The 18,842-nt window shown below is 43.3% G+C and overlaps 1 protein-coding gene across 2 annotated transcripts in view; it reads right to left on the bottom strand.

Moving 5' to 3' along the window:
• The window catches only part of CNOT10 (CCR4-NOT transcription complex subunit 10), a 233,424-nt gene that overhangs the window by 171,547 nt on the left and 43,035 nt on the right, over positions 1-18,842 (bottom strand). For both annotated transcript variants that reach the window (XM_082259468.1, XM_082259469.1), the window contains one exon: positions 13,773-13,922. In XM_082259468.1, coding sequence (XP_082115594.1) covers positions 13,773-13,922 — 150 coding nt within the window. The remainder of the gene's footprint in view (positions 1-13,772; positions 13,923-18,842) is intronic.

Raw genomic sequence — 18,842 nt, 5'->3', positions numbered from 1 at the left:
AGGGGGCCATTGTGCACTGTGGAGGATAGTATCAGTGGTCACTTGAGGTGTTTTTCAAATCTACTTTCTTATCTTATAGCCTGCATTAAAAACTTCTTTATCCCCTACTTTTTTTTCACACTGAATAAACGTTTCCATCCTACTCTTCACTATTTTGCCACATTTGTCTCTATGTAGAAATGTGCATAACCTGAGTTTTTAGGCACTTTATGCTGCAATCTACCTTGAGGATCATTATATAGATTTATTGAGCACATTACAATTATTTGTTCTTAAAAACGAATGGAGGTGATTTTTTGCTTGCTTGAGTCATGTCTGCCTGCTTTCCTCTGCTTCCTCGCAGTGCCACCGGGGTTTCCCTTTCATCTGTCTCCATAGCCCTCTGGACAGAAGTCGCACCGTAGTTGCCATCCAGGATTCATATCGTTTTTATCTAAATATCTTTGCCAAGCTGACTTGTGAGTGATTATTTTACTCATACCTTTTTGGTGATTTAATGATACTTTTGTTATATTTGTCACTGTTCATTTTTTATTTATTTTTTTGTAATAATTTTAGACACCCAGTCAGTAGCATAAGCTCCTGAGGAAGTGAATTATTGTTAGCAAAACAAATTGAGAATTGTGATGCCATTATCCATCTATTTAGTTGGCGAGTATTAATGAATGACACTTGTATGAAGAGGGTTTTCTTGACCCTATGGTCATTTATGTAAAAATCTGTAAATCAGCATATGGTGCAAAACAAGTTTTTAATCTAAGATTTCAATCTTTGGGGAAGGCTTTGCAGGCCAAGTCTTGCGCTGACAGGCAGGGCTGAACTCAAGATTTGAAGCCTGGGGAGAGCAGACAGGTGCTCTGCGTTTTGAGGTGCTAAAGGCTCCTTTGGAAAATCTTCTCTGGTGGAAGTAAAACACTTTCTTTGGTGACCTCTGCGATTAATTGATCAAGTGTCTCACTAAATGGGTGTCTTCCTTGAAAGGGCATACGTGCTTCAGCAGTCTAAGCTTTAAGCCATAGGATTTTGTGTATGTGAATGGATATTAGAGCCATTCTGGGAATTGGTCTCATGACATCCATGCAAAAAAGCAGAGTATGATCCTGAATTACATGGTCATGTTGGTTTTTCATTGTCATAGTAAGCAGCAGTTAGACAAACTGAAATTGCAGCAAAAGCTGGTTGCAGGGCTGGGCCTGTAAGAGTAAAGAAAGCCTTTAGGTGCATCTCAAACTTTATCTGCAGAGTCTTTAAAAGATCTTTAAATCTTTAACAGGTACAGTGACATGTTTTTTCAGGGTAGAGAAGGCAGGATTAGCCCATTTCTTTTTAAACAAATTTTCGTACAGTTCAGTAAAAATTTTGGGGTCACAGCCCTCTATTTATCCATTTGAATTCCATGTGCTTCTATTATGAAGGCTCGCGTAAATTTACAGGTGTTAGGACTGCAAATAATAATGGGGTGCCTTGGAGGAGCTCTGCAGCTTAGGAATGGATTTGCAAATGTGTGTTAACTAAATGTGTGTTAACTAAACCCCTGTTTTTAAACGCAAACTGTTAGGATAATTCAGTTGGTTGCAGACTGGCTGGCGAGTTGAGCTGGGGACTGGCTTTGGTTTTGTTTAGCATGCGTTGCCCTTCCATGTGCTCCTTGCTGTGAAGGCCAGTTATAGGTGGGGGCAGTGGCCAGTTGTTTGTTAAAGATTTTGGAGGGAGTGTAAATACTTTCAGGAGTTACCCAATCATTACGGACTGCGCATTTTATCTGTTCATGAACTGGGAACGTTTTGCTGGATTTTGCAGGGCTCTTTGTACCCAAAGGGGAATGACGAGACAGAGGAGAGTCAGGTTGCACAATGCAAAGGCTTTGACAGACAGAGGCAATGAGCTTTTCAAATGTCGACAAGCATGTTGCATGAAGCTTTTACATAAACACAGCTTGGGGAAGAACAAATATTGTGAAACCTCCCCCAATACTGCCCTAATATCCTCTTCATTTCCTTTTGTATCTGCATCCTTTAGGACTAGCATATTGGGTTCTGGCTCAGCATGTGGGATGGGAGAAAGGAAAAAAAAAAAAAAAAAGCAAAGATGACTGCAATAAGCTGTAAATCGGTCTAAGGAATTGTTGACAGATGCAGAAAAATCTGCTTTACTCAGGTAGGCCGCATGCTGCATGCATAGAATAGTTAGAACCGGGTCCTGCTCCGATGCAAGAGACGCATCATCACTCTGAGGTTGAGTGTTGTGCAGGCCTTTGGCAGAGTGAATGTTCACCTGTGATTACATTTGCTCCATTTTGCCTGGTCTTTGCCATTGCTACAAGTCAGGGTATGCCTGTCAGTGGATTTTTAAAAATTTTCACTTCACTACCACTTTAAATAGCAGCAGCTGTAGTTGCTGCTGCAATAAACAGTAAGTCCTGGCAAACAAAACTGGTGCAAGAACTGCAAGAGGATCAGCAGCAACAGAAGAGCTAGGACTGTGCAACACGATTCAGACTTTGGATTTAAATTACCTTTTGGGGGCGAATGTAGTAGGTTTCAAGTCTGCAAAAGAATTTTAATTCCCAACGCCACAATCTGGTGTGCTCTGATTTTGTTTTCTTTTGTTTTTTTAAACTGATGTTCTAAATCATATAAACAGGAAATGCACCAATGCTGTGAGCCAACTCAATGCATTCACTGGCTTCCAGCTGGCAACATACAGCATATGCCCACCCTTTAACAAGGACATCACTGGCATTCTAGAAGTTGATTATATGCAACAATAATGCCATTTTTTCATTTAGGGATATAAAACGTTTGGAATATACAAGGAAGAACAATGCTCCTAAAGACCCATCCTCCTAAAGCCATGATACACACAATTGCTGCTCAACTCACTAACTTGCATTATGCATCTTGGACCTTTTCATTTTGAGTAATGGTTTGCCCTAGGTCATACATGCAGCATAGTCTAATGGGGGTAATCATTTTTGATACACACAGATTACATACTAATAATTACTGCTTTCTGTTCAACATTTTAGCTAGCTTCTGCTGCTCAGTACTGCGTGCTGATTGTTTTTTTTAAGCCGGCTTCTTTTTTTGTTTTGTCCTTCCTGCATATACTTTCATTACGCATTCAGACACTTCAAATACATTCTTATTTTTTTTTTTATTAATTCAACTTTTTTTAAACAGCATTCTTTATTTTACTTTTTAAAGTACACCTAAATGATCTACAGTGCCTTGCAAAAGTATTCGGCCCCCTTGAACTTTGACCTTTTGCCACATTTCAGGCTTCAAACAAAGATATAAAACTGTAATTTTTTTGTGAAGAATCAACAACAAGTGGGACACAATCATGAAGTGGAACGAAATTTATTGGATATTTCAAACTTTAACAAATAAAAAACTGAAAAATTGGGCGTGCAAAATTACTCAGCCCCCTTAAGTTAATACTTTGTAGTGCCACCTTTTGCTGCGATTACAGCTGTAAGTCGCTTGGGGTATGTCTGTCAGTTTTGCACATCGAGAGACTGAAATTTTTGGCCATTCCTCCTTGCAAAACAGCTCGAGCTCAGTGAGGTTGGATGGAGAGCGTTTGTGAACAGCAGTTTTCAGTTCTTTCCACAGATTCTCGATTGGATTTAGGTCTGGACTTTGACTTGGTCATTCTAACACCTGAATATGTTTGTGAACCATTCCATTGTAGATTTTGCTTTATGTTTTGGATCATTGTCTTGTTGAAAGACAAAATCTCAGTCCCAGTCTCAGGTCTTTTGCAGACTCCATCAGGTTTTCTTCCAGAATGGTCCTGTATTTGGCTCCATCCATCTTCCCATCAATTTTAACCATCTTCCCTGTCCCTGCTGAAGAAAAGCAGGCCCAAACCATGATGCTGCCACCACCATGTTTGACAGTGGGGATGGTGTGTTCAGTGTGATGAGCTGTGTTGCTTTTACGCCAAACATAACTTTTTGCATTGTTCCCAAAAAGTTCGATTTTGGTTTCATCTGACCAGAGCACCTTCTTCCACATGTTTGGTGTGTCTCCCAGGTGGCTTGTGGCAAACTTTAAACTACACTTTTTATGGATATCATTAAGAAATGGCTTTCTTCTTGTTACTCTTCCATAAAGGCCAGATTTGTGCAGTATACAACTGATTGTTGTCCTATGGACAGAGTCTCCCTACTCAGCTGTAGATCTCTGCAGTTCATCCAGAGTGATCATGGGCCTCTTGGCTGCATCTCTGATCAGTCTTCTCCTTGTATGAGCTGAAAGTTTAGAGGGACGGCCAGGTCTTCGTAGATTTGCAGTGGTCTGATACTCCTTCCATTTCAATATTATCGCTTGCATAGTGCTCCTTGGGATGTTTAAAGCTTGAGAAATCTTTTGTAACCAAATCTGGCTTTAAACTTCTCCACAACAGTATCTCGGACCTGCCTGGTGTGTTCCTTGTTCTTCATGATGCTCTCTGCGCTTTAAACGGACCTCTGAGACTATCACAGTGCACGTGCATTTACACGGAGACTTGATTACACACAGGTGGATTCTAGTTATCATCATTAGTCATTTAGGTCAACATTGGATCATTCAGAGATCCTCACTGAACTTCTGGAGTTTGTTGCACTGAAAGTAAAGGGGCTGAATAATTTTGCACGCCCAATTTTTCAGTTTGTTAAAAAAGTTTGAAATATCCAATAAATTTTGTTCCACTTCATGATTGTGTCCCACTTGTTGATTCTTCACAAAAAATTTGTTTTATATCTTTATGTTTGAAGCCTGAAATGTGGCAAAAGGTCGAAAAGTTCAAGGGGGCCGAATACTTTTGCAAGGCACTGTATTAATAAATGGATTTTTGTAAAATCTTACCGTAAAATCCTTTTCTCTTAGCTCATCGACAGACGTAGTCCTCGGTGATACACCACCTTCGGGTTATGTTACCTCCGCAGGAGCAGGACTAGACAGGAAATTAAAATGCTCTGGCCACACCCCAGGGGCAGTCCCAGAGGGTATATCCTCTCTCTCTCTGCCTCAGCAAATCAGTTATATGAAAAAGCAGTGTTTAGAGAATTTAACCCAACCCAACTCCAAAACAGAGGGGCGGGGACTACGTCTGTCGATGAGCTAAGAGAAAAGGATTTTACGGTAAGATTTTACAAAAATCCATTTTTCTCTAGCGCTCATCGACAGACGTAGTCCTCGGTGATACACCACCTTCGGGACGTCCCAGAGCAGTATCACAACTGAGGGGTGGGAAAATGGAAATCAAATCCCAATCTAGAAGGCCCAACCGGTGCCAACTAGAAGTTTACAATGCTCATCCTTAATGATGAGACTCAACAAAAAAATTTTCAAACAGAAAAAAACCCTCGAGGTAGACCACCGGTCTCCTCAAATTGCGGCCTGCAAAACCTTGCGACCAAATGAGGCATCCGCCGATGCCGTCACATCAATTTTATAGAATTTAGTAAAGGTATGTACCGACGACCAAGTGGCCGCCTTACATACCTGGACCACTGACGCCTGATGGCGAAAGGCCCAGGAAGTACTGAGCGCTCGAGTGGAGTGCGCCCTAACAGGGAACGGAGGACTCTGACCCTTAATAGAATAAGCCTGTACCACCGTTTGTCTAATCCATTTGGCAATGGTCGCGGCAGATGCAGGCAAACCCTTTCTGGGGCCATCCGTGATCACAAAAAGTGAATCCGTCTTACGGAATTATTCCGTAGCTTTCAGGTATACCCTGATTGCCCGAACCACATCCAAGGAATGCAACGCATGTTCCCGATGATGCTTGGGCTGAGGACACAAGGAAGGTAGTACAATATCTTCATTCAGATGAAAATCTGAAACCACCTTAGGAAGAAAAGATGGCTTAGGATGAAGTACTACCTTATCCCTATGAATCACTAGGTATGGGGACTGGCATGATAATGCAGCCAGTTCTGACACCCTGCGAGCAGAAGTAATAGCCACCAAGAAGACCACCTTCTGGGATAAAGTAAGCAAGGGAATCTCCCTGATGTTTTCAAAGGGAGGTTTCTGTAGAACCGACAAAACCAAATTAAGATCCCAGGGCGGTAAGGGCGCGCGGACTGGAGGAGCCAGGTGCCGCACCCCCTGGATGAAATTCCGCACCAAGGATTTGGTAGCTAAAGGTTTCTGAAAGAAGATTGCTAATGCTGAAACTTGACCCTTGATGGTGCTCAAGGCTAGCTTCTGCTCAACCCCTTGTTGCAAAAAGGCCAATATTCGAGACACCGAATAGGTACGTGGAGGAAATCCTAAAGATTCGCACCACGCAATATAAGTCTTCCATGTGTGATAATAGACTTTGCTGGAAGTCGCTTTCCTTGCTTTAATAAGGGTAGGAATGACTGAAGTAGACAAACCTCTGTCCTTCAGTACTTGGGTCTCAATGGCCAGGCCATTAAAACCAGCGACTGTAAAGCACGAAGGTAAATAGGTCCTTGAGACTACAGACACTCCCTGAGACGAAGTTCCCACGGAACGTCTGCGACTAACATGTCCAAGTCGGCCAGGCCGGCTTGAAGAGGCCAGCCTAGAATTTCTAGGACCACTGGCGCTGATTGGATCTGAACCAGGCGTCCCTAGAGCTATCTGGCCCCGACCATCCGAGAAAGTCTGGTCGTTTACTGTTCCCACACATTTATCAGATACCTGATTGTTATCAGGAAGGGTGATCTTTTCTGGTTGAACCTCAGGGACCGAAGTCACCCGACTAGAGGCTACTTGGCCTATCTGGTCAATCAGATCCGATTCCTGTGAGGTATCGGGACTAATCTTAGGAAAAGGTAAAGGAAAAGATCTATACAGGGAACGGTAACTACCGCTTCCTGTACTTAAATGTTGGAAGGGAAGAATCGCACCGGTAGTAGTGGTTGATGCTCGATCTAATATCCTGAATACCGGTGAAAACGTCCCCCCACCCTGAAATCGGGTGGGGGCGCACCTTCAGGCTGTGTACTCCTTTACTTCGGGTTTGGCTGGGTTGGTCCTCTGCTTGTCCGACCAGCCCTTCTTGAACCCTCCTGGAGGAGTCTTGCCTTTCCCGGGAGTACCAGCCGGGCGCCCTTTATGGGCGGTAAAGAAAGGTCCTCGCTTGTTGCGAGGTCCCTTAGCTTTTGCAGCCTGTGGCAAAAAAGTACTCTTGCCCCCGGTGGCATCCTTAATGATTTCATCTAGGTTGGCTCCAAATAGACGATTCCCCTGGAAAGGGAGATTGGTCAAAGTCTTTTTGGAACCTAGGTCAGCTGACCAACATTTTAACCACAGCACACGTCTGAGGATCACTGCTAACTTAGATGCATGCCCTAACAAGGGAGTAGTGTCCAAGGCTGCGTCACAGATAAACCGTAGCCCTTGTATGATCTGTTCTATCAAATCAGATGTCTCCTGGGGAATATCTTTTCCCCTAAGATCTTGGCGTACCATTTTCGCCCATTCCGTAAGTGTCTGGGAAACTAGACCAATAACAATTACTGGTCTAAATGCTGACCCTATCAGAGAAAAGATAGTGCGGGACTCCGCTTCTATCTTTCGATCCACCGGATCCTTAAAGGACGAAGTGTCCTCCACTGGAATAACCGTGGCTTTATTCAGCCTGGAAATAGGCGGATCCACGACTGGTGGTACCGTCCATTTCTTAATGATGGATTCCTCAAACGGATAGCGTCTAGCAATACGCTTGGAAATAGTAAAGGTACGTTTAGAATGCTCCCATTCTCCTTTAATCTGATTACCAAAACATTTAGGTACAGGAAAAGCCTTCGCCGTCTTGATGGGCTTATTAGTCCCAAAAGGCCTCTCTGTTTCAGTTGCCTCTGCCGGTAAAGCCTCAAGTTTTAAGGTTTCTTGCACTGCCACAACTAGTGCGTCCACCAATGCTTCTTCCTGAATTATAGCAGGAGAAGAAGCGTCCTCCTCACTGTCTGAGGGGGCTTTACCTGGGATAACAGCCCTTGCAGAGGAACCTGCAACTGCAGTGACCATCTCTGAATCAGAGTCAGAGGTGTCAGATAGTATAGGGGTAGGCGGGGGTCGCTTCCTTGACCCCCGTCCCTGACAGGCCGCCTCCACCCGAGCCACCATAGACTCCAAAATTGCTGTAAATGACTCTATACTCTGTGCACCGGCGGGTCCCGAGGCCCCCTCGAGGGAAACAGGTGGGGGAATATGTGTGGCAGGGTCCATAATAACTCCAGTTACTTCCTGGATGATATAATTCAAAGTAAAGAAAAAACTTTTTTTTTTTTTTTTTTTTTGACCCTCAGCGCCACAAAAAAAAACCCCTTAGTGTTACCTGCTAGGGATCCCTATCGATCGAGAGAGAGAGAGATAGACCCCCAGGCTCACCACTTGATGTTCAGAGTTGAACTGCAACAGCTTACAGCGCTGTCTTAGACAAACAGGAAGTCTTTTGGCTGGCTGCCCAGGAAGAAAGGAGGCGGCTCCGCCCCTCTGCACGCCTTCCGGCGCCTCCCCCAAGCTCCACGAGGTGTAGAATCACCTCAAACATGGCCGCCCCCATGCTGGAGACACGAGGCTACGCCAAAATGGCGGCTCGTGCGATCCAGCAAAAAAAAAAAAATGGCGGCGGCCTGTGCTGACTAGCGGTGTGCTGCAGGCACACAACACTCTCTCTGCATGGGGATATGGCGTGGTTGGCGGTACCGGCCCTGGCGGACCGCATGGCCGTTCGGGAGGCCTGCTATTAGCTGGAGATCTGACTTGGAAGGCAGTCTACATGTCCATGGCTTCTGACTGGTAGGTAGCTTATACTTAACCCATAAGATTCCCAGAATGCCACAGATTACATCTTTAAAACATGTATACAATAGATTGTTAGCTCCCAAACCAAGCCTCCTGGCTTTTTGCACACATAAAATCACACTCAAAGTAGGAGGATTTGTGACATGTTATAGGATAGAAAGAACTCTTTCTTACCATACAGAGAGGGGCCCGCGTTCACCACAAAACCCATCAGGGAAAAAGGGGGAACATACTACTCACCATACCGGAACCAGGCGGGCACCAACTCCTGACAGTACCCCTCTCCACCGGGGCGGGAGGGCTGTCGACCGATACGGACGCCGTGACTCATGGTCTTTGGCGTTTCAGCGAGACGTTTAACTCGCGGGTTCAGTCCTTTTAATGGGACTTTGTCGCGGCCGACCCAGCGCGGAGCTATGGCCTGCACGCGCTCGTAGGCTGAACTGGGGTGACCACCGGATCTCAACATCCAGCCCGTCGCCCAGTTCAGCTTTCTTGCTTGAAGATCTCACAGGAACACTGGAGAAAAAAAGCTGTCTAAAAATCCTTTTAGAAAAAAATTCTTGCCAGGACCTAAGATCCCAGCAAGGTATCTAGGTCCTTACTCCTAACTAGACAGAAAATAACTGATTTGCTGAGGCAGAGAGAGAGAGGATATACCCTCTGGGACTGCCCCTGGGGTGTGGCCAGAGCATTTTAATTTCCTGTCTAGTCCTGCTCCTGCGGAGGTAACATAACCCGAAGGTGGTGTATCACCGAGGACTACGTCTGTCGATGAGCGCTAGAGAAATACTTTTTTTGCGTATGCATCTAAGATTATTAGTAGTTACTATATCATTAGGTGCATTTGTGCCTTTTCATGTTTTTTATTATGGCTAGACCTGGGTCCCACTCTAACAAGATAATCAATTTTTGGACATCTGAGGGGACTTTATGTGCTTTCATTGCTAACTCCACTTTCCTTGATATATACCTATTCCGCATTAGGATTTAGTGTGTTATTTGTGCAAGCTATTATACAATATTGATTTTATTACCTTGGGAGGCTGTCTTTATGAAGGGTTGTTTTTATGAGTTAGGGTAGCTCTTGTGTTGTTTTTATATTAAGGGTTAAGTGTTTGTGTTTATACTATTTTTGGACTTTTACATACATTTTGATTTTATACATAATAATACATATTACTTATATAACGCTTTATTTTATAAACAAACATTTCAATTGAAGTGCACCTACGCCACTAATTACAGACTAAACTACAGAGCATTCCTGGTTTTCTATAGTAAATTAGGCTTTACCTGTGGGAATGCAATTAAAGTGGATGTAAAAACACTTACACATACCAGTTAAGTGACTGGCTGAGAGTTCAGAAAAAGGGGGGGGGGGGGGAGCCGAGATTGCACTCTGCAGCTCTGAGAGCTGATTGAAGATACACACCTCCTCCAGACAGCACACAGGAACAGAGTTGAGTCTGTCAATCAGCTGGAGGTCCCTCCCCTGTCAACATTTTTCTCTTAGTGTCAGGAAAACTTGTCATAAGTGATTCATGCTGATAGCAGAGGAACAGAGCAGCAAACAAAAATTTACACTTAGAGCTCTTAACTGAGACAAGTACACACTATAGAGGAATATGCTTTGTTCAAATTTCATGCCTTAGGTTTACAACCACTTTAAATCTCCATGTGGCCTTTCTGAACAAAACCTTTGTATTAAGTGCTACAAGTCCCTATTCACAGTTCTATAGCTGCAGTAAAATGTATTTTTAAAGCACGGTACTACTTGCAAGTATTATATTTTTGTGCATTGTTTTTTCAATCGTAATGCAAAGTGAGGGATAAACAAACCGAAGGAATTCTCAAAGGGCTGTAAAAAGCACAACACTTCATAATAAACTAGTTTTTTATACTTCTAAATGTTTTGAAGCACTCCCTGCATTTTAAACACACACCACTTTGCAGATTCCAGATATAAGCTAGCGCTTAAATCACAAACAGGTTTTTAAAAAAAATGCATTTTCATGCAGAATAAGATGTACTTATTACTACAGGAAAAACACACATTTTATTTATGGCTCGTAAAGGAAATCTGTCAGCATGTAAATATTGCAGCTGCATGCATCATTTAAGGCTGTGATCCTTAGGTTTTCAATTCTTCTTGAAGAGAAACAGCTCTGCAGATTTTACAATTAGAGTCCATTAACACTTGTGAGACTTCAAAATTGCGTGATTTTGATTGAGACTTTACCCTGCGACTTTGTTATGACTTTGACCAATGTGGTTATTTTGTTGTGCTCAACAAAGTCGTTAGGCGTGTGCAGAACAGAAAACTTTTCTAACAAATTCCAAATTTTCAGAATGATTTGAATTTGCATTGGTCGAAAATTAATCAACAAATTTTATTTCTGTGTGAAGAATAGTTGGCTGTTAAAGAATGGGCTAGGAAAGATGACTCATCAGCTGTCAGCAGAAATGTAAAAAACAGAATGCAGGAACGAAAAAAATAAATGAGAAAAGAGGTGTGGGGTCCCTCAATGCATACCGGGCCCTTTGGGTCTGGTAAAGATTTAAAGGGGAACCCCACATCAAAATTTAAAATACAGCATCCCCCAAAAATCCATACCAGACATTTTCGAGCACACAGCAAACCTAGAAAGGGAGGGGGGTGGTGGTCGAGCGAGCGGACCCTCCCCCCCCCCCCCCCCCCCAATGTGAATGAGTATGGTGTACATAGCACCCCTTCTCATTTACTAAAAAAGTGTAAAAAGTAAAAACGCCACAGACATTTGACAAGTCATTTAATAAAAAACATAAAAAAAAAATATGTCCCCCGCTGTAGATTCATTGTTAATCAAGTCACACTAGGGCCAACCCGAAAAACAAAAAACCCTCTGGCTCCCTAGAAGGCTCCCACTGTCTGCCTGCTCCCCCATGAGACCGCTCTTAAATACAGTATCTCACGAAAGGGAGTACACCCCTCACATTTTTGTAAATATTTTATAGCTTTTCATGTGACAACACTGAAGAAATGACTTTGCTACAATGTAAAGTAGTGAGTGTACGGCTTGTATAACAGTGCGCATTTGCGGTCTCCTAAAAATAACTCCACACACAGCCATTAATGTCTAAACCACTGGCAACAAAAGTGAGTACACCCGTAATTTAAAATTCCAAATTGGGCCCAAAGTGTCAATATTTTGCGCAGCCACCATTACTTTCCAGCACTGCCTTAACACTCTTGGGCATGGAGCTTACCAGAGCTTCACAGGTTGCCACTGGAGTCCTCTTCCACTCCTCCATGGGGACATCACTGAGCTGGTGGATGTTAGAGACCTTGCGCTCCTTCACCTTCAGTTTGAGGATGCCCCATAGATGCTCAATTTAGGTCTGGAGACATGCTTGGCCAGTCCATCACCTTTACCCTCAGCTTCTTTAGCAAGGCAGTGGTCATCTTGGTGGTGTGTTTGGGGTCGTTATGTTGGAATACTGCCCTGTGGCCCAGTCTCCAAAGGGAGGGGATCATGCTCTGCTTCGGTATGTCACAGTACAAGTTGGCATTCATGGTTCCCTTAAAGCTGTAGCTCCCCAGTGCCTGCAGCATTAATGCAGCCCCAGACCATGACACTCACACCACCATGCTTGACTGTAGGCGAGACACACTTGTCTTTGTACCCCTCCCCTGGTTGCCGCCACACACGCTTGACACCATCTGAACCAAATAAGTTTATCTTGGTCTCATCAGACAACAGGACATGGTTATAGTAACCCATGTCCTTAGTCTGCTTGTCTACAGCAAACTGTTTGCGGGCTTTTTTGTGCATCATCTTTAGAAGAGGCTTCCCTCTGGGACGATAGCCATGCAGACTAAATTAATGCAGTGTGCGGCGTATGGTCTGAGAACTGACAGGCTGACCCCCCCCCCCCCCATCCCCTTCAATCTCTGCAGCAATACTGGCAGCACTCATACGTCTATATCCCAAAGACAACCTCCGGATATGACGCTGAGCACGTGCACTCAACTTCTTTGGTCAACCATGGCGGAGCTTGTTCTGAGTGGAACTGTTAAACCTCTGTATGGTCTTGGCCACCGTGCTGCAGCTCAGTTTCAGGGTCTTGGCAATCTTCTTATAGCCTAGGCCATCTTTATGTAGAGCAACAATTCTTTTTTTCAGATCCTCAGAGAGTTATTTGCCATGAGGTGCCATGGTGAACTTCCAGCGACCAGTATGAGAGCGAGAGCACCAAATTTAACACACCTGCTCCCCATTCACACCTGAGACCTTGTAACATCAATGATTCACATGACAACAGGGAGGGAAAATGGCTAATTGGGTCCAATTTGGACATTTTCACGTAGGAGTGTACTCACTTTTGTTGCCAGCGGTTTAGACATTAATGGCTGTATGTTGAGTTATTTTGAGGGGACAGAAAATGTGCACTGTTATACAAGCTGTACACTCACTACTTTCCATTGTAGCAAAGCATCATTTCTTCAGTGTTGTCACATGAAGAGATAATAAAATTACACAAAAATGTGAGGGGTGTACTCACTTTTGTGAGATACTGTAGCTAAGGGGAGGGCCGCTCAGTGACGTCGCCGGGTGACCCTGCCCCCTTGTCACAATATTCATTAAGGGCATGCTGGGTCGGTGACGTAACAAGGTGGTGTTGCCACCTGATGCCCGTTTTTTTTTTTTCATTGCTAGCATTCTTTTAACAAATTGCGCACAAATCGCATCTATATCATGCAGGTACGACTATCATGTGACTTTTGAGGGTTTACATTGTGGTCTATGGACCTCAAGTTGCATGAAAGTCGGTTCAAAGTGGTGAGAAACGACTGAAGTCCCACAGATATAAACGGTTATCATAGGAAAACACGCAGAGCGATTTGTCATGCGACTTTAGGGTCCAAAGTCGCATGATAAGGCGCACAAGTGTGAAAAGAACCTTAGTGAGCAAAACCACTTAAGGGAAGGAAAGTGAGCGGTTTCTTACCTGGATCTGTGTTTGATGAGGTTAGTTGTACACAAGCATTGTCATTTTCCTGAATAGCCTTTTTAAAGTAGAAAAGCCCTAAATTGTGTTTTCCCATAGCAAAATGGATGCAGCCAAGATTGTTCCAAAACATACATCGAGCACATTCCCCTAAAAACAAAACAAATCTATTAGGAATAGATATATAGGAATTAATTGCTATTAAAAATTAATAAATTAAATAATTTCCTTTTCCTTTGCAGCACTTTTTCGGTATAATTCAATGCAATATGGCAACCTTGAGGCCTTCCTTACACAGTACAGAATGACCCCAGAGATGACATTTCCAGCTTGTGTGATCAGCTCACTGATTTTCCCAGAGATCTGCACTATAATACAAGTCCGATTTTAGGCATCTTCTGCAACAAAATTTTCATTTTCGGTGAGATATCCCCAAAAGGTTAATCACTTCCAATGCGATGCTGACACTTAACTTTCCTTGTCAGAACACTGCATCAGCTGATTGAGAATGAAAAAGTCACTCCCATTCAGATTTCCTTTGCTAACTGACACAACCAAACAGCAGAAACCGGTAGGAATTTGTACATTGCTCACTCAGAGGTCATTGTTTTTTCTCAACAATTTGAGTTACTCTTTAATGATTGTTAAGAGTTAAAATAACATACCAAACTAACTGGTTAATCTAGCAGGCTTGGGTATATGGTTATTCAACCTAGTCCTAGAATAAAATGAATTGGCCTCACGTATGAAAAGAAAATTAAAGGGCTTCACACAGCAGTCAATCATACTAGCCTTTACGAAGTGTGAAAAACATAACTACATTTCCTTTGAGTTTCAATTAATTGAATCCCAAATGCCATTTTAGAAGGGCACTGAGGCTTAACAACACCTGATGCTGGAACCGCAGTGCTGACAGCAGGGGTCCAACACTAAGTCTGGTATGCAACGATCATCCATAGGAGCACGCTGTAGAAGAGAACCTAAACAAAAAGCTTTCGCATTTTGTTTACATCAGAAGTATATTGATGCCACTGCACCTGCTGTCAGTACAGATGCTCTAGCACAGATGTTGCAGCTTTTTCCAGCTTCACCCTGCCAATACCTACAGTGTTGTTGCAATTACATATCAGGGAGCAGTAGTTAATGCACATGACCCTGAGAACATTTCTACATGGAGATAAAAAAAAAAAATATATATAGAAGATCAGAATATTAGGAGATAGTCTATGTATTTTGCAATTACATAAAGATCTAAAGATAAAACATCAGGTTGAAATTCTCCAAAATAAATTATGCGGGAGGATATTAGGAGATTATTCCATGTACTTTGCTAGAAAAAAAAAAAAAAAAAGATATCAGCTTGAAACTCCAAGAGAAAAAGTGTGTAATGAAGAAATGTGACCAAGTTTCATTTGATGCACGGAATGCCATCAGATGTTCTTAGCGAGTTTATGTGAAAGTGTGTCCTCAGGACAAGTTGGAATTTACAAGGAATTACTCTTGTGCAAGCAGATAGCAGAAAATGGGATTTTTGATTTACCGTAAAATCCATTTTTTGATGCTCATTGACGTAGTTACATAGTTTGTGAGGTTGAAAAAAGACATCAGCCCATCCAGTTCAACCTATGATGTGTGTGTGTGTTTGCTGTTAACCGTACATTGTATACCACTTTATGTTGTGGTCTTTAGGGTGCCCATCTAATAGTTTTTTAGATGGGCACCGCTCCTGATCTTCAGGAGACGGACACCACTCCTGATCTTCAGGAGACGGACACCACTCCTGATCTTCTTAACCATTGGGTTATACTGCCCCCTACAGGAGTAGGACACTAGGCAGAAAAAAAGTCTGGCTACGCCTATGGGCAGTCCCAGGGGGTATACTCCCCCTCTCTGCTATAGGTACTCTGTTTTGTTACAAGCAGTTTCAGAAGAATTACAACTCCACAGAGGGATTGGTGCTGTGTCCATTTTCTCTTTCGTTCATTGATGGGCACAGCTCCTGATCTTCTTAATCATTGGGACGTCCCAAAGAAGTGTTAAACATGAGGGGTGAAAACAGCGAAAAATAAATACCCAAGGCTAAACATTAGCCAACCAGGCAACAGGAGCTCAACCAAACCACTGAAGCCAACCTGAGCCAACCTGAAAAAAAAAAAAAAAAAACAATACATCCTTTAACCACTTGCCGACTGCCTAACAACGATTTACGTCGGCAGTCAGCCCCTCACAGGCAAAGCGACGTAGGTATACGTCGCTAGCCTGTGAGGGTCTAGGGAGCGAGCGCGCGCCGCTGGAGGCACGCTCCCGCTCGGTCACAGACCCCCCCGCGCGAGTGACCGGCAGGCCCGATGTCCGCCGGTCACTCGCGATCGTCGGTTACAGCGGGAGAAAGGCAGGCGGCTAATGTAAACAAAGCCGCCTGTCAGTCTCCCCTGTGTAAAAGCACAGATCATTCGGTCCTGCTATGTAGGACCGTTGATCTGTGCTGTTACTCACACAGCCACATCCAATCACAGCAAGAATCACGCCCCTAGGGACACACTTAACCCCTCCCTCTCAAATACAGTTAACCCCTTCACTGCCAGTGTCATTTTTACAGTAACAGTGCATATGTATAGCACTGATTACTGTAGTAATGTCACTGGTAACCCCAAAAGTGTCAAAAATGTCAGTCAAGGGTCCGATCTGTCCACCGCAATGTCGCAGTCCCGCAAAAAAAAAATCTTTCCCTTACTTAGTAAACGCAATAACTTTTGCGCAAACTAGGGATGCACCGAAATGAAAATTTTGGGCCGAAACCAAAACCGAAAATGCAGGATGCCCTTGGCCGAAAACCGAAACCGAAACCGAAAATGACTTTTTCCCCAAAAAAAATTTGAAATGGATAGAACAGGGACATAAACCAAAAACAGGCAGCGACGTACACCTACACCTGTCGCTGCCACCCTGTCACAGTATATGTACTGTGATGGGTTGGCAAGAGGTTAATTTAATTACCAATGGTATTTGTATTATGAGGCATGAGGGGTTAATGTATTGTCACTGCTGGTCACTCATCTATTAGTGACTGACCAGTGGCAGGTAATTAACCCCTTTGTGCTGCATTAGTGCAACCAGTGTTAATTAACACTGACACTGGTTGCACTAATGCAGCACAAAAGGGGTTAATTAACTGCCACTGGTCAGTCACTAATAGATGAGTGACCAGCAGTGACAATACATTAACCCCTCATGCCTCATAATACTAATAGCATTGGTAAGCTGCCTCAGCTCCCCTCCCCCTTCCCCCACTGCCTCAGCGTCCTCCTCCTCGGGTGTCCTCTCCTGCATTCAAAAGTCCCGCCTCTGGCCGGCGGCACCGCCTCTCAATGATGTCCCTACTACTCTGTGCATTATGAATGGACATACTAGGCGGGGGGCGGGGCGAGCGGCCGCTATAGAGAGAACTATTGTGATCCTTCACTGTCAGCTCCTCACGTCTATGTATGAATGAGAACTGAACTGAGCTGACACCGGGCGGGGGGGCGGGCGGAGCGGCCGCTATTAGCTGTGACTATGTGAGAGCTTCTCTTCCTTGTCAGCGGAGATACGTGCCTGTCAGGGAAGTGAAACTCTCACATAGTCACAGCTAATAGCGGCCGCTCCGCCCGCCCCCCCGCCCGGTGTCAGCTCAGTTCAGTTCTCATTCATACATAGACGTGAGGAGCTGACAGTGAAGGATCACAATAGTTCTCTCTATAGCGGCCGCTCTCCCCGCCCCCCGCCTAGTATGTCCATTCATAATGCACAGAGTAGTAGGGACATTATTAAGAGGCGGACGGCCGGCCAGAGGCGGGACTTTTGAAACCTGCCCTGCGCTGCGCTGCGCCCTCCTCCTTCCCCACGGCGGCCATTTTTATTTTCGGCACTGTTAACCCATTATCGGCCGAAATGAGAGAGGCTCATTTTCGGCCGATAATTTCGGTGGCCGAAATTTCGGTGCATCCCTAGCGCAAACCAATCAAAATAATATTTTTCACATTTTTTTTTATATGGAATTCCCAAAAAAAAAAAAAAATGTAAAAATCAAAATCTTTTAACATTTTAGGCCAATTTGATTTATACTACGTTTGGTAAAAAAAAAAAATTGCAAAAAGCGTATTTTTGCAAAATTGACGCTCTTTTTTTGTTTATGGCGCATGATCAAAAAAAAAAAAAAAAAAAAAAAAAAAAAAAAAAAAAAAAAAAAAAAAAAAAAAAAAAATCGCACAGGTGATCAAATACCACCAAAAGAAATAGGTATATATCATAGGTAAAAAGGCGCTGGTAATCTTAATATATCACGGGTTATAAAAATTAATAAGTGATTTAAAGTGTAATATATGTGATTAAAAATTGCTACAAATATATATATATGATCTACTATTGGTGCAATTAGCAAAGAAAAGTGCATACCAGTGCAATTTCAATTCAGAAGTGTTTGTGCTTCTCAAAGTAAATTAATCCACAAAGGTGTGGATCAGTGAACCAATAAATAGATATATAAAGAATTCCATACAAAAATCACATAATGATATATAAAAAAATCACATAAGAATATATAAAAAAGTATAAATATATAAATGTGCTCCAAGTAGTGTTTAAAAGTCCAAGCAATAGCATGCAATCAAAATTGTGCTTGGTGAATTCTTATTAATCCATTCACAGTGCTCCAGGTGCTGAGATGTGACAACCGTGGCCTCTTACCAGCTAGCAGCAGGTCACAAGGACCCCCAACGCCCGTGATCCCTTTATTGGGTGGATCAAACCTCTCCTCGATTGCTTGGATCTCTGGCTCCTATATTACTCGAGTTGGACCATGTAGTCCCCCCATACACAAAGATATAGAAGAACAAATAGCCTCCAATAGTGAAATACTGTTTTATTCTCCAAAAAACATACACTATAAGGTGACAATTAGCCTCTTACTATTTGTTGTGCCCTCCTGGCACAACAAATAGTAAGGCAGTCAGACTGCCTGAGGACGCTCGTTAAGCGAAATGCATTGTGGTCAATGCTAACCCGGAAGTAACACACAGAGGCATTCGGAAC

The sequence above is a fragment of the Pelophylax lessonae genome (assembly GCF_965119305.1).
Source record: "Pelophylax lessonae genome assembly, chromosome: 5".
Lineage (NCBI taxonomy): Eukaryota > Metazoa > Chordata > Amphibia > Anura > Ranidae > Pelophylax > Pelophylax lessonae.
This window is presented reverse-complemented; position numbering and strand designations above follow the sequence as displayed.